General features: G+C 31.2%; 2 protein-coding genes, 1 long non-coding RNA gene and 1 other non-coding gene across 4 annotated transcripts; 2 read left to right on the top strand and 2 right to left on the bottom strand.

The window, feature by feature from the left end:
- The first annotated feature begins 359 nt into the window (after positions 1-359).
- LOC128286499 (uncharacterized) lies at positions 360-1,098 on the top strand. Its single transcript, XR_008277081.1, has 2 exons — positions 360-639; positions 896-1,098. It is a non-coding gene; the product is annotated as an uncharacterized LOC128286499 (long non-coding RNA).
- A 1,183-nt stretch (positions 1,099-2,281) lies between these two features.
- On the bottom strand, positions 2,282-4,717 carry LOC108466385 (receptor-like cytosolic serine/threonine-protein kinase RBK1). Its single transcript, XM_017766709.2, has 8 exons — positions 4,285-4,717; positions 3,798-4,202; positions 3,470-3,727; positions 3,236-3,393; positions 3,089-3,168; positions 2,880-3,018; positions 2,653-2,802; positions 2,282-2,566 (listed from the first exon to the last, which is right to left on the bottom strand). Exons 1-8 carry the CDS (start codon positions 4,295-4,297, stop codon positions 2,405-2,407), a joined length of 1,365 nt encoding a protein of 454 aa, XP_017622198.1. The 5' UTR covers positions 4,298-4,717; the 3' UTR covers positions 2,282-2,404.
- A 2,716-nt stretch (positions 4,718-7,433) lies between these two features.
- TRNAR-CCU (transfer RNA arginine (anticodon CCU)) lies at positions 7,434-7,506 on the top strand. The gene has a single exon. It is a non-coding gene; the product is annotated as a tRNA-Arg (tRNA).
- Positions 7,507-8,961: 1,455 nt separating this feature from the next.
- LOC108461961 (probable glycosyltransferase At5g03795) lies at positions 8,962-11,907 on the bottom strand. The gene is made up of 5 exons (XM_017761958.2): positions 11,121-11,907; positions 10,742-11,028; positions 10,332-10,564; positions 9,338-9,495; positions 8,962-9,212 (listed from the first exon to the last, which is right to left on the bottom strand). Exons 1-5 carry the CDS (start codon positions 11,670-11,672, stop codon positions 9,111-9,113), a joined length of 1,332 nt encoding a protein of 443 aa, XP_017617447.1. The 5' UTR covers positions 11,673-11,907; the 3' UTR covers positions 8,962-9,110.
- Positions 11,908-22,457: the final 10,550 nt, after the last annotated feature.

Here is a 22,457-nt window from a genome sequence, read left to right as displayed (position 1 = left end):
GGATGGCAATGGAGGAGACTAGGATGGGTGTTGTGAAATCTTTCTGTGCTTCACAACGAGCCTGTTTTTTTCTCCATCTCCTGTCTTGTTTCACTATTTTTATTGACGCTTCACATTATTCCAGTATTATTTTTTATTTTTTAAAAATAGGTGAATATTTAAATATAATTTTTAAAAGATTTGAACATAAAACTGTGATTTTTATAATATTTTCTTACATTATTAATTTTAATTATAACAATTATCACAATTATTTTCAATTTTGGATGCAATTACTTTATATTTATTATCCAAAAGTAATCCATTTTGCTCCTCTCGGTAAAAATTCTCTCCAACCAAAATAACTAGATTCAATTTCTGATATCCCTATCATGAAGTAAAAATCTCAGTTGCTCAAGCCATAATCTTTTTCGTTCATTACTTGGTCTCTAATGGGAACATGGATATTTGATTTTGTACCTAATCATCTAAACTTGGAGCCGGTAAGCTGAAGAGGAGGATTAATTAATCTTTGTTTAAACATATATTGATTAATTAATTGGCTTTTTGGTTGTAGGCTTATAGCAAAAGTGAGTGAGGACCAAAGGGATTTAAAGACATGACAAGTCTGAAAAGAATGGGGCTAAAAAGCAGCAGAAGGTGCACATTTCCAACTTTTCTGCCCCTTTCAATTTTGACTATTTGTACCCTTGTGTCCTTAATCCTTTTGTTCTTTTTGAGATTCTATATTTTAAATTTTGGTATTTGAATCCAACACTTACCAAGTATTAAAACTTTATTTTAGAAATGCAGATAGATTTTATGTTATGGAGCCTTTTGAGTCTTAGGCACAGTTGTTTAGATAGGATCTGCTGGGCGACTCTTTTTATAGAACAGTATAATCTGTCTTTTACAGGGTTGGGCTGGACCCAGAACTTATTTATACGCTTATGGTGTCAATGGTGACGCCGCTTGAATCTTTAACTCAGTTTAAGCTTATAAGCTTGTGCACGAACTTGTCACTAAAACTGTACTCCAATGGATTGAGGAAGATTATGAAAACAACTTGATTGCTAAAAAAAAATTATGAAATGACTGTTAAGGTTGATTTTGAGATGACTACGATTGGTTTTGCTTTTGTCTATCTCCTTTAGCTTCGCCCTTGAAGGTATCTCACATGAATATTAGTGTCGATTATGCAAAAACAAGTTTACATGCCATGAGGGATTGTCAAATAGCTCTGTCTTTTTGGATTTGTGTAATGACATTATTAGGTAGACCTTTCCTATTATATAAGCAATGGTTTTATTTAATAATCTGATACCATATCAAATTATTTTTCCATGTCATTGTGAAGTGTGAACTAATATTTTTTTCTTAAAAAAAAATAAAATCTTCTTCCCCCACCCTTCACGTCTCTCCATTATACCAATTCCATTCATTCATATTGTGTTGTGAGAAAAAATGATCCTTTATGAATTTTAATCTAATATATAATGTTATAGTTTATATATTAATTTAATTTAATTTAATTTTATAAATTATTAATATAACAATCGATATAATATCATGAAACAATATCGATTTATTATTACAATTTCTTATTTATCGTTCAGTAGTTAAAAATAGTCCACTGTTCTACTATTTCAATATTTAAAATTAGTATATTGGCTTAAAATGGACAATTTTTATTTAAATCTTTTATAATTTATGAAATTTTAAATTAGCAATGCTAAAATTATATTTTACGTTCGAAAATGATAGAAATTTAATTTAATCTTTTAAAATTTATAAAGATATAAACTATTAAAATGGTGATAAAATTATATTTTACTATCATAAAATATACAATTTAATTCCGACCCTCACAAAAATTTTCTAGCTCCGTCACTGTACACTGCCCTACAACTCAACCAAATTAATCATCATTCTAATTTTTTTTTATAAACAAATTGTAGTACTAATAAATAATATTTATAAATAAATTAATAAACATATGACATAATTATAATAAAAAATGAAATTCGTACCCGATTCGAGTTTGACCCAGACAAAATATGATAACGATACGAATTACATTTTTTTGTTGTTGTTGCTGCGACAATCTTATATGCTAGGTGTTACATTCTTTGAGAAACAAGAACTAATTATTTTTTTTTAGAAAAAGAAAAATGAGTACAATATGACCTCATTGCATATTGATTTTTCTGATATAATTTTCTTCTGAGATTATTGCAGGTTTCTCAAATGGTTGTTTTTGAAGAATTAAAAGCCAGTTTTATAGTAAAAGCCTTAAAAAAAATTTATCCTGAAGAACACTGTTTTTTATCGACGAGGCCGACAGTATACTCTCTACGGCTCGGAAAATTTTCTCACACAAACAACTAACAAAAAAATTAGTAGCAGCAGCAACATCAATCATTGCTTACTCCATAACCAGCTGCATATGACGATTTAAGTCATTTTGGTAGCTGGTTCGATTATAAGCTTGGGAGTCACAGTTGTCTATGATCATCGCTTTTTCTCCGAATGACTTAGGTTGATACTCTAAAAGACCTTGTTCTCCGTTTTTAAGCATATCTACGACCTGAAAAAAAAGAAGAAGAAGGTAATCGGCGTGAATTTCCGGGTGGGAGATATCGAACAACTTGTTAGTATCGATGTTATGTTTACCTTCATCATGCTCGGTCGCATGGTGGATAAGTGGCTAATGCAGAGGGAAGCTGTTAGCATTGCTCTTTTTAGTTCAGTTGGATTATAATTGTCTCCAAGTCTAGGATCTACTAATTCTTCGACATTATTTGATTCAAGAAGTGGTTTTGCCTGTTACAAGACAATGAGATTAAGTTCGTTTGTTTATGTATCGTGTTTTGATGATATTTTAAGTGGAGAAGGTGTACCCAAATGACAAGACTTTGTCTCGACGATGAATCGACGGCACGGCGACCTGTTAATATCTCCAATAATAAAACTCCAAACGCGAATACATCGGTTTTTTCATCAACAATTCCGTGCATGAAATACTCTGGAGCTAAATACCTGAAGGCAACGTTATGAGTATGATGACCAAAGTTAACTCCAGAATTTAAAAGAAGATGGATGGTATTACCCGAATGTTCCTTCGATGGGGTGGACAACATGGTGTTCCCAGTTCTCCGGGAGCCATTTCGCAAGACCGAAATCGGATATCTATAAATGAAATGCCAATGTGAGCCAATTGAATGAAAAAGAATCATCAAGTGGATGTCGGAAGTACCTGAGCTTGGTAATCTTCGGTGAGCAATATGTTGGACGCTTTAATGTCTCGATGAATAATCCGTCTCGGACATTCATGATGCAGGTATTTCAATCCTTCGGCTATCCCCAGAACAACCTTAAACCTTCTCTTCCAATCAAGGGACTGCTCAATTGAACCTGCAAATGCATCAACAATATCCTCATTAGTCTCCAACAGAGCTTGGCAATGGCAATGGTAATCACAGATAGTTACCAAAAAGCACAGAAGCGAGGCTGCCATGAGGCGAAAACTCGAGGACTAAAATCAAGCCGCGATCGATGCTATAACCGATCAAATGAGCGGCATTCGGATGATTAATATGCGTAATAATCCCGAGTTCCGATAATAAATCACCGGCCCTCTCTTCAGTTTCCTTGTCATTTTTAATAAACTTCTTCACTGCCACAACTTTACCATCAGGTAATATCCCTTTATACACTTCAGCACTTCCACCTTCTCCAAGCAAATTCTCTATAATACAAAAAACAAAAACAGGGATTAATCATTAATTAATTGATGTAAATTAATTAAAATAGCTTACTTTGACTGAAATTATCAGTAGCAGCAGCCAGGTCAGCGTAAGAAAAATTCTTCCATGAAGGTTTAACTTGTGGGATACAATCATCATCGTCCTCAGAACCATAAAGTTTAGCAATTTTCTTCATAAAATTCTTCCTAGAAATCTCATAACTAGTAACCAAAGGGAAGATTGAGAAACTTATGGGGGATTTTTTCTTGATAGTCCCAAATATACTCTTCCATTGTAAACCATTGAAATCCAGGTTGTTCTTATTGGATGTAGAAGAAGAAGAAGATAAAGAAGGAACTGGTTTCTCTTGTAAACTCAAGCTTGAACTGCTGCTGCTGCAAGTGCTGCTATCTGAATCTGATCCAACCCCAGGGTTTTCCAATACACCCCTTGGAGATTCCTTGTCTGATTTTATCCCTGCATTTAGAAAAAGAAAAATAAAATCTTTATCCAAAAAGAACCCATTTTTTTTTATTAAAAAAAGAGCAAACTTGAATACCTTCAGCAGCCATTATTGTTATTATTATCCAAGGCTTTTCAAGTTCCTAAAAGAAAGAAGAAAAAAGTATGGGTTTTTTTTATGAATTTTTTTGGGTTTTGATTGTTTTTTTTTCAATTCCTCTTCAACATTGAACTTGAAAAGTTCTTGGATAATTAAAAAAAAAAGGTTACAAAATTATTCCACCTCCCCACAATAGAATGAATCAACTAAAGTTCTTCCATATTCATGTTTTGAGGGTGGAGATTTACAAATCCCAATCCCCAATTTTTTTTACAAAAGAATGATTATTAACCAATGGAATTTTAGATATACAGAGTGGATTTGAAGAAAAATAATGGTTTATCTTTGGAAATTGGTTATTCTTAGGGAAGATCAAAGCAATTGATAACAACCAGGTTCATGAAATTGTTTTGGAATTTCTCCTATATTTATACACTCTCTTTTCTTTTCCTTCTAAATTTCCATTAAATTAAAAATTACTAAATTTGATTCTTGTTTTAACTAAAATAATTAATAATTTTAGATGTTTGTACTAACGATATTAGAAACAGAAGTAAAATGATTAAACTATGTTAAATTAAAGTATAAACACTAAATAATTAACCATATTCTAATGCGGCATGTGTTGATGAAATCTTGACCGTTGGTTTTTGGCGCTCGAGATTTATACGCAACTAACGCTGTACGCTTATGAATAGCAGAGTAACGAACCCACCAACGGTTGGTAATTTGTAAACTTATTTGAGGGTAATTTAGGTATTATGGAATTTAGGAATTTTTTAATTTGCTGAGGATTCCATATCCCGTAAAAAATGGTTAAAATTGATATTTTTGTTAATTTCTTTTTTTATGGTTAAAATTTAAAGTAGTTAATAAAATAATTAAATGGGTAAATTACATCAACAGTCACTCAACTTTAGGATAACTGACAAAACAGTCACCTAAGTTTTATTTCAGTCACTTAACTTTCGAAAAGTTACAAAACAGTCCTGTTAATCATTTTCCCTTACCTGACGGAAAGATGACATGGCATTTAACAGCTATCATTTTAACAGTCATTTTTAACCCTAAACACCCTTAGGCAATAGAAGAAGAAGAGAAAAAAAGAACAAGAGAAGAAACAGAGAAGAAAAAGAACAGGAGAAGAAGAAGAAGAAGAAGAAGAAGAAGAAGAAGAAGAAGAAGAAGAAGAAGAAGAGGAGGAGAATGAGAAGAAGAAGAAGAGAAAATGGAAGGAGATGAGACTAGTGCTCAATTGGTTGAGTCTGCTGCACCAAGGGTTCAAAGAAGTTTTGCTGATTTTAGAGGCTCTCATGCCGATTTAAAAACAGTTGGCTCTCATGCTAATTTTAGAACTCAAGTTACAACGAGCTAGCATTACCACTTGCAAACAATGTCTCTTGTTTTGCTTCTTTCTCCTTTCATTTTATTTTCAAAGGAAAGGGAGAAGCCAGAGTTATTGGCCGAGTCTCCTGACAGGAGGAGAAGAATTGCTAAAGATTCTGGTAAAACAGAACAGCATGTATGGATTGCCGCTACTTGTAGGATTTTTAAAATTTTAACTTGTGAATGAGATATAATTTATGGGATCAATAATAGGTGAGTCAACTTGTTGCTCAACTCTTCCAAATGCGAGTTCGCATGAAGAATTTGATGGGTATCATGGAGAGTGGTTCTATTCCTACATTGAGCAATCTCGAGGATGCAATGAAAGCAGAACAAACGGTACCTTGTCCGCAACTCTACACATGCACACTTACGCAGAAAGTTTCATTCATATGACTATAAAGTGGTTCATGATTGATGGAATCCTATCAAGACTCATAATGCGAATTCAATGATTTTTGGCAAGCTAGATTCTGTAATAATTGATGTTTGCATTTTTCTCCGATGTATTAGGCTCCTCCTGGTACAGCTAGAAGAAAGAGGAGATCAGAGTCGAGAAGGCAGTTTGCAGACACGGCATCAACAAGGCCAAGCCCTCGTGGTTTTGGTGCAAAGAACTAGGAAGAACTCGAGTTTGAGGACCATAGGACTGTCTAGTTATCTGCTTGCAGTGAAAACAGTTGGCTCTCATGCCGATTTAAAAAAAATTGTCACCTTTTCCTTCTTCATTTGTAGCTCCTCCTTCTGTTGCTTCATCATCATCTTCCTCCTCTGCTTCTTTTCCTCTGGTTTTTGGTGAGCATCAACAATTGGACGTTTTCAGGCAGCCGTCTAAACAAAGTCAGGCAAGTGGGTCAGATTTTCCAGTGCCTTCATGGTCTCATCCTAGTCATTATCCTTCATCCACTGGTTCATAGTAATCCCAAGGTTTTTGGGAGATGCGAGTGGCTTGGGGTTGTTCAGCAACTGTTGTTGTGGCTCCTGATTTGTAGCCATTGTTTTTGTTGTGGGTGAAAGAAGATGAAGAGAAAAGAGAGAAGAACAAGAAAAAATAAAAGAAGCAAAAAGAGGAAGAGGTTGAGGGAGAAGAAGAAGAAGAGAAAGATGAGAAGAAAAAGAAGAGAAATCATTCTGACCAATCATATTTTCTTTTCTTGTTTGACCTTTGACTACTCATCCAAGATGGCAAGTTAACTTGCCACATCAGCTAGTTAACTTGCCACGTCAACAATTCTGTTAACCCTCTAACGGTAACTGTTAATCAGTGGCTATTTTGTCACTTTTTTATAACGTTAGTGACTGTTTTGTAACTTTTCGAAAGTTGAGTGACTGAAATGAAACTTAGGTGACTGTTTTGTTAGCTGCCCCAAAGTTGGGTGACTGTTGGTATAATTTACCCTAATTAAATAATTACATGTTGTGTATTATGTGTATTTCATTTTGACCTTTTTAATATTAAAATAGATAATTTTTAATAAAATGATCAATTTAATTTTGTTTTAAAATATAATGACTAATTTACTTATTTTTAATAAAAAACAAATTATAATTCATTTCGAGTATAATAGTTTTAGCCAAACTCAATTCATACGTAGAGAATAATATTTTTGCACTAAAATAATCACACTATAGAATGAATCTCAGTTTTTTGAGCCTATGTAATTTCCTTCTGACTTTCTCTTTATTGTTAAATTTAAGTTTAAAGAAAAAAGTCAGAGATTTACAGTTAAGTATTGGTAGTAGTCTAAAGTTCTCAAGAGGCGCTTGTAGCTCAGTGGATAGAGCGTCTGTTTCCTAAGCAGAAGGCATTAGGTTCGACCCCTACCTGGCGCGGCAACTTTTGGATTTTGGATATGATTAAAAAAAAAATTAAATTTTGAGTTAATTGCACCAAAGTTAAATTATGATTTTTATTTTTAAAAGTAAAAATTAAAAAGTAAAATTAATATTTATTTTTTAATTTTTATTTTAAATTATGACACAAAATGTATCATTTAATAGTTAATAACAAAATAATCTTTGCTACATATACAATTAAAATGATTCAAAGTTATTGAACCAACTTAAAATGATGTCATTGTTGAGGGACGTTTAGAGTAATTAACTCTATACTTTTGGAACATTCCAGCTTGATCATACGCAGAAATGCAACTGCTTGATCATTTTAAAGTTATGATTGAGTTGGTGGTGAGTGAATCCGATATTAATTTAATTAGTAAAAATATAAAATATCTTTTACATATAAAATAAGTCATATTATTTAAAAGTATTTTAATCTCTTTATTTAAAAATAACAAAGATTTATTTCAATTTTACTTTCATTTAAATAATGTTATTATTAATATTAATATTTAATATATTGGTAGTGCACGATTTTTATTTCACAAACAATATTAAAAATTATTTTTTTATTATTTTAAATATTTTACCATATCCTTATAAGGTACTGTCAAACCTGTCAACATATTGACTATGCTTGTAGAACCTAAAAACTCTACTGACAATGTATCAAACATTTTTCCTTTTATTAATGGGTAATTATACCATCCATAACAAGTAAAAAAAGACTCCATAAGCCAATCTAAAATGATGCCAAGTTTCTTTTTAATTATTTAATTATTATTTTATAATAAAAATATTTAATACACTAATAGTAGAGTTTTAAACTCCACAAATAAAATTAGAGGTTAAAAATACCCTATCAGAGTATAAAAGATATTAAAATATATTTTAAAAATCATATTAATTTTTAAAGTTACTCGTGGAATAAAAAATACACATCATACCAAATATTCGCCCTAAAACAAAAGATATCAATCCAACCCCACAATTTCTAATATATATAAAGCAACTGAAAATTATTCTTATAATATTCGAATTTTAAAATAATGAATGCCATCTAATAAATGTTTCACGATTAAGATAAAACAACCAAAACAAAACACACACTATATGACAAAAATGAACACATAAACATAGACAAGAATACACAATTGTGTCAAAACCTATTTAACAAAAATCATTCATGTCAATATTTTCTATAATGAACACTTTAAATATGATGATGATAAAAAAGCATCACAAACATGAAATATGACATAAATTGCCAGATATAATCCATAACCATAGACATCACTATTTTTTGGCCATTAACCTAAAAAATCATAATTAAATTTGAGTTATACATGCGTTTGAATAACATTGTTTACAAAACCAAATCGATTTTCATCATGTCTGCATATAATGTGAAGCAGTCTGTACTAAAATGCAAAAGAGTAATCGGAAGAATAAACAAATAGTTGATCTTTGGGACTTAATAATTTTGAGCAGTATGCACATAAAATACAAACTTTTGGTTGTTAGAAAATAGAAATCAACCTCTGAACATATATAAAAGTGAAGAAGAACTTACATTAACTAAATAAATCAACAAAATTTTAGTATTTGATTACGTGGTGGCGCAACCAAAGTTCATAAATAACCATGTGGAATGCATCGAACTTTACCGGCGGTGTATTCCATTGGAAATGCTTTTGAACCTGGTAAAAGAAGAAAAATAGCATCAGAAATTCTCATCAATGAGTACTGCTGCAAATTGTTATTTACATGAACTTCGATTTTAGTGAGGAAAAAAAAGAACTAGTATTGCAGAAAGGACGACTACCTTAACCAAGTTGTTATGTAGTGAAACAAATTCCTCATGGGATATGCTCTTCAGGATCTGCTTCAGCTGGTAAACATCACTCTCTTTAAGGATGACAGCAAATTTTTGCCAATCGAGAATGTCATTGAATGGCAGGTCATAATAGTTGGATAATATTACTGCAACAAAAGCAGCAAAATAGGTTAAGGGAAACATTTTTAATCATTTCTCTCTCTGTGGTTCAGCTGTTGACATGGAAAATAAAAATGCACAGCAGTGTGCAAAAACTTGTGCCTCAAAATGAGGATCCGTAGAAAATACTAAAGCCCTTACTCCAAACTAATTCTTAAGTTTCACAAATCTTCCCAGAATAAATTATTGATAACAGACGATGCATCTCGTGTTCTGATAGATATGATACAGTCAAGGTATAGTTATGGATAAAATCTTATGTCCAAATCTTAAGAAAATTAAAATCCAGGAGATATTAAAGCTGCTGAAAACTAGGTAAGATTGAATCTGACTCATACTTTGTGACAGCCTACAGAATCATCAGACTTGGATTATGCTGGGAAGCTACCAAGTTTCACACTATCTCTGAAAGTAACAGACATATTCCCAGGTTTTTATGCGAATAAAAATGTAATGCTTTTCTGCACTCCAAAGGGGTGCCTAAAAGAAGCACACCTTCTTACATATGTCCAGCCTTTAAGAGCAATCCTGTCACCAGTACATCTGGAATCTATGTCATGAAATTGGAGTCTCATAGCCCCCTCTAAAGCATAGCTAACAGCCAATTTGATAAGCTTATTCAGTTTGTGTATTTTGTTTAAAAACAATCACTCCTATTTTTATTTGTAGTTCTAGCATTGTCCTTTCTATTATTGCTAGCATATCCTATAACTTAGCAGTCCACATAAACCACTAACCAAACAAAAGAAACAAATGAAATAGAAATTCTTAAAACGTTGTTCATTGTATCAATCACAAGAAGTCGACAATTGAGAATGCTTACCAGGAACACATCCATAATGGATTGAATCAGTTATGCGAGCACTGTTGACCTGGGAGCCACCAGGGCATATGCAGAATTTAGTTCTATAAAACCTCTTCTGGTACACTAAATGTCCAGTAGCCCTGCTTATTCTATTATTTGAAATGTCAAGCTCAGTATCATTCTCCCACACACGAGCCAGTATCACCCTAATCTTCGAGTTCCTATGACCAGCCCAAAAACCAAGCGACGTCCTACAAAAACATGCCTCTTAGTCATCATGAAGCTACAAACTTATATTCCCAACAATTAAAACAGAAGGGTTTCCCTAACAAGTGCGTATTTATAACCACTGAATACAAGCTATTCTACAAAATAACAACGCATTGAATCTAACATCCATATATAAAAACAGAGGATTTCAGTTCTACCTATTTTCAACATCATTTCCACCAGCAGGAAGAGCAAAGGGCTGCAAAACTTGAGGGAGAGCAACATCTTTATGTGGAATAAACCCAACATCATAGCTCGGAGAACAAACAACACGAATGGCGTTCTTTACAAGAAATGGAACCCCTTCCGTTGCACGAACACCGACATCATGACAAGTAACGAAGAAATGATCGGCACCTAGTGTTCTATTCCAATAAGGATATTTAGCTATCAAACCATCTAGATAATTCTGAACAATTATTGTCATATTCTCATACGGCGTTCCCTGCATTAATAATTTCAATGAAAATAAGTTTCTGATTTGTGTAGATCTAATTTAAAAAAAAAAAGAAAAGAAAAGAGGAAGATAATGTATACCTTGCCGCGCATTTTGTGACAAGAGATTGGGATAAAGAAGAGGTGAGCTTGATCTGGATCTTCCGTACGAAACCGACTCTCTCGAATATTCTGGAAAAAGTAACCTTCGCTGGCGTATTTACCGGTCAGTTTCCGGGGAGTTTGGTAGAAAGTTTTCGGATCGCCGTCGGGGTAAATGTAGATCTTGAATTTCTTCTCCATTTCTTCGAAATTCATCTTGAAAAGCTTCGGAGAGTGATAAATATCGGTAAAAAAATCGTCGTCGTTGTCTTCTTGTTCTTCGCCGACATTGCCTTCTTTTTTCTCGGCGACGATACGAGGCTGAGAAGGAGTTGTGGTGTTGGTGCCCGTGGCGGTGGCGGTGGCGGTGGCGGTGGCGGAGGAAGGGAGGAGAGTGATCTGAGGAGTGGGTGGGGAGAAAGGAAGAGGAGGACGAAGGGATTTGAAGGAGAAGTAAGTGAATGAAATTAGGGTCAGAATAGAGAGAGTGAGAACGGATCCCTTCAAAGAAAACAGCTGAGATTGCTGTAACGGTGGCTTTCCGGCTATCATCGCCGGTGACTTGCGGTGGATTCCGGCGACGCGAATTTTTTCTTTACCTTTCTTTCTTTTTTTTCTAGCGTGACGATGACGGTACGGTGGAGGTGGCGGACTTGAGTGAATCAGCTATTATGGAAGGGGGAAAAAATTATGACCTGAAAAAACTGTACTCTGTACCGACCATAAAACTAAAAATTATTATTTTCTTATACTAATATTCTATGTAGTGTTTTTTTTTTTTTCTTTTGAGTGTTTTATAAAACTAAAAATTTATTACATATGCAGGTAAAAATTAGGCATTTAAAATATAAAGTTTTTTTAAATAATATACCATAAATAATAAAAATATAATTTAAAATTAATTAATAGTAACACATAAAATATATACGGCATTAAAATGAAAGTAAACCTATTAAATTGTGAGTAAAATAAAATTTAAATCTAAAACATATCAAATTAAGAATATTTAAGGTAGTGTTTGAAAAGTCATCTAGTAATTAGATTTAGGAGTAATCGTTTGTAATTACACAAATGGTATATTTAGGTAAGGCAGGTTATCTTGAATTGACACTCAAAGCCAAATTTAAAAAAAATATTTTATACTAAAAATTATATTATAAATATAAACGTGTATAAGTGTTCGAGATCATTATGACAAAAATTTTCTTGTATTATAATCCTAAAATTATATTATTTAAATTTTAAAAAATTTTAAGGTTATGGTTAAAAAGTTTATTATAAAAATAATTTATATATTATAAAAATATTATAATATATTTATTTATAAAATTTATGGGTTAAGGAGTATAAATATAATTTAATTATGTGTCCATATTATACATTATAAAAATAATATAATTATTTATAAAAAAAATTATGATTTTTATCATAATTTATCTATAAAAAGTGTTATGAAAGTTATTATACAATTTATAATTTTTATAAAGTTTATATATTATAAAATTTATATTATTTTTATTTAATTTACTTATTATAAAATATAAATTTATTTATAAATCAATAATGGTCTTGAATGGATTTCTCAAATTTCAACTCAAATGGTAACGTTGTTGTTACACAACAATCTATAAATCATGAGCTAAAACACAATTAAGCACGAGATACCTTTTATGTTAAGAATTGGAAAATTATAAATAATTTAGAAATTGTGTAAAAGGAATTACCGTCTTAAAAAGTTATTACAAATAATTTAAATTTTGTATAAAAATAATGCACATTTTTTTAAATATTTTCAGATTAATTATGCTGTTAGTTCATTTATTTTATTGATTCGATCAGTTCATTCAATTTCATTAAATAAATTATTAAAAAATTCATAAAAATAAAAATATTAAAATGTGATTCAATTAATCTATAACAACTGATTTAATACATTTTTCTAAACTGATACCCGAATCAATTTTACCGATTCAATCAACCTTATTTTTTTTAAAAGAATGCTCACTATTTTTTATACCAATTATATTGAGGAGAGTGAATGGGCAATGCTGGTGTTGGCTGATCATCAAGTTAAAAGGCGATAGAAGATCACCATGTACGGATTTGGAGAAAGTCGAAGGTACGTAGGGATCTTAGTGTTGAGTTATAACTAGTGCTTATGTTGGAGAAGCCTATTGTCAGTCATGTTTCACTTCAGGTTCTACTCTTGATACTATCGGTACTGATGGTAATTCTTTTAAGTTTCTTTATTTGAAACATGCCTACTCTTTTTGGATTACCTTTAATTTGAACCCTTTTCTGATTAAGTTTTTTTCAATAATTTTAGTAATTACTTGATTAATATAAAACATCAGTATTGTCAAATTTTCAATCCATTTAATCAGATGTTCAGACTGTAATTTTAAGTAACAATCTCATGAATGTAAAGGCTCCACTAAATGTGTGGGCTTGTAAAAGGAAAAAGGTATTGAAATAGGCAAATTTGGTTGAGTTTTTGAAATTCAAAACTAAAAACTTTGAATCTCAACAAATTCCCACAAGTTAAAAGAAACATTTTTTTCGATAATAAAAGTAAATGAAACTTTAGGAGGAAATTTTTTTTTCACAGTGTTAACATAAAAATAAAACATAAAGTTAATCTTACAAGTGAATCACTAATATTAGTGGGGTACAAATCGGACCAAGTATAAGTAGGGGTGTTCAATCGGTTAATTGAACTGAACTAGTATTAACTAAATTAATCGAATTTTTAAACCTTTAACCGTTAATCGAATTGAATTATTTCGATTAATTTAGTCGGTTAACTGAATTAATCGAAGTTTTTATGTTTTTTAGATCACTTAATATTTAATCACCAAACAATATATCACTTTGAAAAAATAAACAAAACCCAGAAAAATAAATAGAAAAAGGGACCAAAGTCTGGAAAGAAGCAAAGCAAGGGGGTGTCATTAGAGAGATAAAAGTGTGTTTTGTTTGTAGAAAAATGCAAACAAGCAAGATGAAATAAAATATAAAATAAAAGGGAAACTGAGAGAGATAACGGTGTATGAATGATGATGGGTTGTTGTTTATATTAGATACATCAAACTAGTTTTGTTTATATAATGAAAGATCTTCCTCTCTCTTTTGCTCAAAGAAACAAATCTCCATGAATTGACGATGAAGAATGAAGATAAATGGGAATGAGTTTCAATTTATAGATTTAGGGTTATAGGATTAGGGATTTTTGTATTATTTTTTATTTTTGGTTAGGGATTTTCAGGTTGGGTTAAGGTTATTGGATTAGGGTTAGTAGGTTATGGATATTTAATATTGGATTGGGTTTATTGGGTGGGCTGGTGGTTGGGGCTTGGGTGCGCTAGCTAAGCCTAATATATATAATATTTTAATATTGGTTTTTTGAAAGTTCGGTTAATTCTATTAATTGTCTGATTCTGAACCGAATTAATCGATAATCCCACTTTCAAAAAATCACTAACCAACCTCCAACCGAATTAGATCGATTAACTGAATTAGTTCAATTTGATTGGTTAATTCGATTTTAATCGAAATTTGAACACCCTAAATAAAAGGGGTAGAAATTTTTGTTCTCATTTGATGATTATTATAATAAGATATAATAACATGATATGTTTATTTAATATGTCAAATATAGTAATAATAATAATTGTTATGAATGCTATTAAGTGGATGTTCATTATAATAAATCTTTCACCTTTTATCTTTCATCTTTCTTAACTCTTCATCTTTCATCTCTTTGTAACCCCTTTCCTATTTATGTATTAGAAAATGAGGAGTCTAATATATATAGGAATATACTGTTGCTGCTGATGATTTAAAATAATAGAATGCAATAGAAATCCCTCTATTCTGATATCTATCTTTTATATATTATTCTTGTTTTATAATACATTATGAGCACGAACACTTAAATCCAACAGTCTTGCAATTTTTGTTAGTTTGGATCAATGTATGTTTGCATTGTTAAAAGTTCCACTAACCCATAATTTGTTAAAACTTCTAACATAGCCAAATTACTTATAATTTATTTTGTGACTAAATTGTTGTAATCGCCTGAGTACTCTTTTGTTATGTTATGCTTGAAAGTTTGTTAAGGGACTACTTGTGCTTATATTAAATTTGTGTTGTAGTTGTATCATCAATGTCAAACCTTGCAAAACTTAAATTTGTGGCTCTTGATATTACTAGAAAGAATTATTTATCCTGGATATTTGTAACAGCCTGATTTTGGGCCCAGTTAGAACAGTGGTTTTGGGACCACAAATCCGACATAGTAAAACTTATTTTTATTATATTTTTATGGTCTACAGTTTTATGAAATGATTCTTTGAAAAATTCGTTCGAAAATTTTAACGTTTGAGCACTCAATTTAGTTAAAAGGCCTAAATTGCAAAGAGTGCAAAACTTGAGTTCTATATGTTATAGGTGTCTAATTGCTATGAAATTTTAAATTGAAGGTCCTTGGATGGTAATTAGACCATTTTTTAAGTTAGTGGACAAAAATGGACATAAGGTAAGAGAAATTTTATGGTTTAAGTTGGGGGCATTTTGGTCATTTAGTAATTAAATGAATAAAAAGCCAAAATCTTGTCCATCTTCTCTCCCTTGTGCCGAAATTTAGAAGGATGATATATCTATGGTTTTTCCAACTTTCAAGCTCAATTGTAAGTTCGTTCTTATTCCGTTTTTAATACTCTTTACGTTTTTGAAGTCGTTATCACTCGATCTACCTATTTCTACCACTAATTTGAGAAATGATTAAGGTCTAGGGTTTGAACCATGTTAAACATGTGTGTATTTTGATGTTTAATGGTAGATTATGCAAGTTTTATGTTTATTAAACGACTTTTACTAAGTGATTTTCGATGAAAATGCTTAAAAGGACCTATTTGTAAAAAGTTATAAAATGAGTAGTAAAAATGTGAAAGAATGGAAAATTTGGGCTGTTATAAGCATGAAAGAGGTTCAGCTAGGCTTGGGAATTGAAGAAATTGAATCCATTTCATTTTACAAGCCTAGGGACCAAAGTGTAAAAATGTCAAAGTTTAGGGGTAAAAATGTAATTTTTGAAATAGTGTAATTTTTGGGCTGAATTGAAAAATATGAATATTAAATGAGTTAAATTTGTTATTATACATCAAGAGAAACGAGGTTCGGACTTAGATCGAGGGAAAAACAAAGTGTTTAACGATTAGGTCCCATTTATACTATTTTTGTACCGAGATAAGTTCGTATGTAAATAATGCATTGTTTTAATTATGTTTTAAATGCTTTATTATTATATGAATTATGATTGACCCTTGGACGTATTCGATAAAGTTTCGACAAGCGTGAAATTTCGGTTGAACCTTAGGAATAGTTAGGATACAAATGTCATGACATTAAGGTTACTGAGATTACGTGTAAGACCATATATGGGATATGGCATCGATATGAGACTTCGTGTAAGACCATAGCTGGGCTATTGGTATCGATACGAGATTACATGTAAGACCATATTTGGGATATGGCATTAGTTTGGTACCATATGTACGGGACTCCGGAGTATCCTTTAGTATTCCAAGTGGTTCAATGGGTAATTTAACGAGTATGTCAAAAATGAATTGTATGCAAATCCAATTCGAGATGACTCAGATATGTACGTAAAACTCATACGCAATGAGTTCGTTATGTGATGAACCCTCGATAAGGTTATGATTGAGTAAGTTATGATTATAAGATCTTAATAATATTTATGCCAATTATTATCATGTTAATTGTATGTTAAATGTTTCGTTATGATGATTATTATTTGCATAGGAACTTACTAAGCTATTTAGCTTATTCTCCTTTCTTTTCCCTTGTCTTATAGTGTCACCAAGTTAGCTCGAGGATCGGAGACTGTCGGAGATCCACTCACACTATCAACTTATTATTTTGGGTACCAATGAATTTAAGTTATGGCATGTATAGGAACTTGGTCATTTTGTTATGTGTCATGATTGAATTGGCCTAATGTGTTGGCCTATATTGGTTAGTAATTCATCTTGTAAATGGCCAATTTGAAATTGGCTAATATTGGTGTATGTATATATGATGATGCTTTTCATGGATGTGGGGATTTGCATGTTTTGAATTGATATGTGTGTAAATTTTGTGTATGATAAATGTTAATATGTGAATGAGGGGTTGATGTTTTGGTTATGGCTGATTTAGTTGTATGTGCTTGGATTGGTGTTGTATGTTGTTGCGTAGGTATGTGCACGGAAGGGTGACAAAATGACTTCGTAAATAGCCTTATTTTTGTCCACACGGGTAGACACACAGGCGTGTGTCTAGGCTGTGTGTGACACACGGCTTGCCCCATGGGCTTGTGTTCCGGCCGTGTGTCTCCTGCACCTTAATTGTTGCAAAACAAAATGCTCAGAATTGAGCGCATGAGTAGAGACACGAGCGTATGTCTCAGCCGTGTGGACGACACAGCCTTGAACTCAGGCATGTGCCCTAGCCATGTGAAGTCTGCACCTATTTTATGAAAATTAATTTTCCACACTGCCTAGCACACGGACGTGTGACTTGGCTGTGTGAGCTCAATTTGGTCATGAGTTACAAGGGTTCGGGACAGGAACATGTGTGACCATACGACCTGCCCATACGGGTGTGTGACCCCTATTTAGTGAAAAATTTTCTAAGTGTTGTTAAATTTTTTGAAATTCTCAGTTTAGTCCCGAACCGCTCCCAATGTATGTTTTGGGCCTTGTAAGTTCATTTTAGGGATGATATAAATGTATGTGAAAAGTTTTAAATTTGGATGGAAATTTACGTCTCGGTTTCTTATGATTGCTTGTATATAAGTCCGGTAATGCCTCGACCCTGTTCCAGGGTCGAATATAGGTAAGGAGTGTTACATTTAGTGGTATCAGAGCTACGGTTTAGTCGATTCTCGGACTAACGTAACGTGTGTTAGAGTCTAACTATACATGCCATAAATGAACTGTGATAGTGTGATGACTCCTGACAATTTTAAATTGTGTTTTTATATAGTAAATAGATCCCAATCGAGCTGAAATTGATGACATTGAAAGTAATGCGCCGACTCCCGCTCAAGGGGCAGCGCTGTTTGATAGTAGACCTCCAACGGTTGGTCAGGGAGAAGGGGCTAGGGAAGCCTTTCTCCACATGATGAACGAGTGGTATACGGAGTTTGTTCGAACAAATTCGAATGCCCAACCTCGTCCACCCCCACCTATTCCTCGACTAGTTCCCGTAGCTCCACAAGGTATGGAATTTGCAAGAATGAACAAGCCCCTAGTAGATAAGATCCGAAAGTACGGTGTTAAAGATTTCAGAGCTAATGTGGATGATGATCCCGAGAGAGCCGAGTTTTGGCTTGAAAACTCCATTAGGGTATTTGATGAGCTGTCTTGCACACTGGATGAGTGTTTAAAGTTAATAAAGATAACCATTATTGTTTAAATGTTATTTATTGTTTGCTAAAAATAATATTTTTTAAAGCTTTTATGGTTTTATTAATCAAACACTTTTTTGGAGTTGAACTATATTTTTAAAAAATCATATTATTTTTAATTAATAAATATATACTCTATTAAAAATTTATCTTATTTTATTTTTTACTCATATAGAGATTTAAATTGATCCATTTAATAGTAAAGAAATTAATTTGAATCAATCCCGTAACAAGAGAAACTAACAAGTACCTCAATATTTGGACCGATTGATCATTCTTGTCCACTATTAATGAATCCAATTACTTAATTAATTATTCAATTCTATACTTTTAATAATGAATTATAATTCAAGTTATTTAAAATATTAAAAAAAATCAACCTTCCTTCTCCAATTTCTACCTCAATACTTTAAACTTATAGTTCCTTTCTGTACAATAAGAAATTAGATTGTGATATGTTGTTATTGCATGTAACATGTTCTATTGTTTAATACAATTGAGTCTATACCTTTCTCAACCACGTAACCATTGCCACTTATATATTATCTATCAAAATTTTGCGAACTAAGTATTATACATCTATAATAGTATGTTATCATATAGGGATAATTATAATAAACCTACAATAAATTTTATATCATGATTTTTCATCAAATAAAGAAAGTGAAAATTGTATTAAAAATATAGGAATTAAATCAACAAAATTATTGTTTTTATACATATTTTATTTTATATTCTTTCACATGATTAAAAATAAAATTCATAAATATGATAAATTCAATTAATCGGACGAGTTATTAAATTAAACTAATTAATTTATTATGAGTTATTAAATTCAAGTAATCAATTTATAAATTTATAATCTTTTAAATTCATAGCAAAATATTTAATAAGGAACTTAATAGTTTATTGCATTGATATTTTTAATTTCACTCATTGAAGATTATTTTCATTTAATAAAAATGATTAATAATTTTTCATGTGAAATATAAATCTTTTATTAAATAATATTTTAATTAAGATCATTTTATTTAATAAATAAAATATTTCATAACTATTGTTGTTACTGTTATAAGCGAATAACTGTTATAAATATTTAAATAAAACATAAAAATTATATCTACAAAAAATTTAACTGTTGTAATGAAATGATGTTATATAGACGGGGCAAATTATATATATATAATTGTTAATAGTGGGCCATATATTATTGTGTTTTTGACATTCAGCATTGTAGTTCAGGAACTCAAAGTTGGCACATTTACTAGAGGATATGTCCAAAGAGTTTAGTGTTTGTGAAAATTGGCCCTAAACTCCGACACTTGTTTCTATGTGCATTATAACTGTTAGACCCAATGGACTTATAAACCCAACCAATAGCAAACCTCAACTTACTTAATTCAACTATCAGGCCCATATATTAAAACTATCCCATGGATTGATTATTTTTTATACATAAACTAAAACGAAATTGTGGATACCCAATTTTGTTTGAATTAGATTGGATTATTTGATCAGATTGATTAGATTGGAAATAGATTGAGGTATTGTTATGAAGAAAGCTATTAGATCGGTTGATTTGAAAACCAGTATGGATTTGACAAAAATCCAATTGAAACAAGTAGTTGAACATGATTTATTATTTTTTTAAATGTGTTTTCATTTTTTTTAATTTATAAAAATTTATTTAATCAAACCAAATAGATTTTTCAAACCGATTAGATCGACGAATCGATGACTTGATTGATTCAACCACAAAATTGATTTTGAATAGGTATGGCAACGGAGCGTGGTAAGGCAAATTTTCTCCTGTTCTAACCCTGACCCAAAGCTTGACCAATTCACCCTGGCCTCAATTTTTAAGAAAAAAATCAACCTCGAACTCGGAATTTAATAGGAGATCTGACTCCAACCCAAATTTAGTTTAATTGTTTTAATTTTTTATTGGCTTGAGAGTGTAAAAAGCCCTCAAACTTTTTCAATAATGGTAATTAAGCCCCTATTTTTTTGTTGCACTCAATTAGGTATTTGAACTTTCAAAATGTTTAAAAAAAGACCCTAAAACTTTTTCCGAAAAAAAAAGTAATTAAACCCTACTTTTTTCCACTCAATTAGGTACTTGAACTACCAAAATGCATCAAAAATACCCTCAAACTTTAAAAAAAAAAAACAATTAAGCCTCTTTTTTTTTTTTTTTTTGCACTCAATTGGATACTTGAATTACCAAAATGCATCAAAAAGGCTATGGGTGGATCTAGGGGGCTGGCGGGGACCTCAACCCATCCTAAAATAAGAAATTTTCCATTTAGGCCCTTTATAATTTATAAAATTTTAAATTAGCAAAGGTAAAATTACACTTTGGCCCCCCAAATGATAAAAGTTTGATTTAATCTTCTAAAAGTTATAAAGATATAGACTATTAAAATGATGAAATTGCATTTTTACTATAATAAAAATATATAATTTAATTCCACCCCCAAAATATTTCTGACTTTGCCCTTGCCCCTAAGTTGTATTTCGGATCCGCCACTAAAAGAGCAATTTGATCTTTTAGAAAAATTATAAAATGCTTTTTTGGTATGATAAGTTTTATAATTTTTATGAATTTTGTATTTCTTTTCATTTTTCTAATTTTCTTATGACTTTATAAAATTTTATAATTTTTTCTACATTTCTATATATTTTATATTTTTACGATTTTTATAAAATTTTACAATTTTTATAACTTTTGTACAATTTTATTAAAATTTTAATAAAACTTATATTTTATTAAAATATAATAATTTTATTGATTTTACTTTTTTATCATTTTTTGCCACATGTCACTTCATGATTGTGACACTTGGTGGCTTTAATTGAAAAAATTAGGGGCAGCTAACTTTAATTGTCAACCGTTAAAGTTAATGGTCAAAGGACCTTTTTCAAAGCGAGATCCAAAAATGTGAGTTAGGGGGGTCAAGGGTGAAGTTAGAAAAATTTTTTTGGGGTAGAATTAAATTATATATTTTATGATAGTAAAAATACAATTTTGGCATTCTAATAGCCTATATCTTTATAATTTTTAGAAGATTAAATCAAATTTTTATGAGTTTTGGGGGGGCAAAGTGTAATTTTACCATTACTAATTTAAAATTTTATAAATTATAAATAGCCTAAATGAAAAATTTTCCATTGTAGGGGGGCCAGGGCTCTTGTCAACCCCTCTAGATTCGCCCCAGGCCTTTTTGATGCATTGGGATGTCCAAGTACCCAATTATTGCAAAAAAGGAGTAGGGGCTTAATTGCATTTTTTGAAAAAGTTTGAGGGTCCTTTTAATGCATTTTGATAGTCCAAATACCCAATTGAGTGCAAAAAGAAGAAGAAGAAGAAGAAGAAGAAGAAGAAGAAGAAGAAGAAGAAGAAGAAGAAGAAGAAACAGGGGCTTAATTGCTTTTTTGAGAAAGTTTGAGGGCCTTTTTGATGCATTTTAAAAGTTCAAGTACCTAATTGAGTGCAAAAAAAAAGGAGGGGCTTAATTGATTTTTTTTGAAAAAATTTGAGGGCTTTTTACACCCTTAAGCCATTTTTATTTGAAGGAAATAATATTATTAATTTTAGTTTAGATATATATATATATTGAAAGCAAAAACATTAAATATATTAGGAACATTTTTGTAAATGTCTTGGAACGGTTGAGACAAATTCACCTAAACTCGATTATTCCAAAAATTCAACCTTAAAAAATTAGGTCAAATTGAAACCTATCCCTATCTCAAGGGCTATTCAATGGTTGAAAGTTGAAACCCTCTTTATGATGGCTTTGCCAAATTTTTTTATATTTCTCTTACCCTCCCCAATTTAAGGATCCAAATGGGCACCAAAAATC

The sequence above is a fragment of the Gossypium arboreum genome, chromosome 2 (genome assembly GCF_025698485.1).
Source record: "Gossypium arboreum isolate Shixiya-1 chromosome 2, ASM2569848v2, whole genome shotgun sequence".
Taxonomy (NCBI): domain Eukaryota; kingdom Viridiplantae; phylum Streptophyta; class Magnoliopsida; order Malvales; family Malvaceae; genus Gossypium; species Gossypium arboreum.
This window is presented reverse-complemented; position numbering and strand designations above follow the sequence as displayed.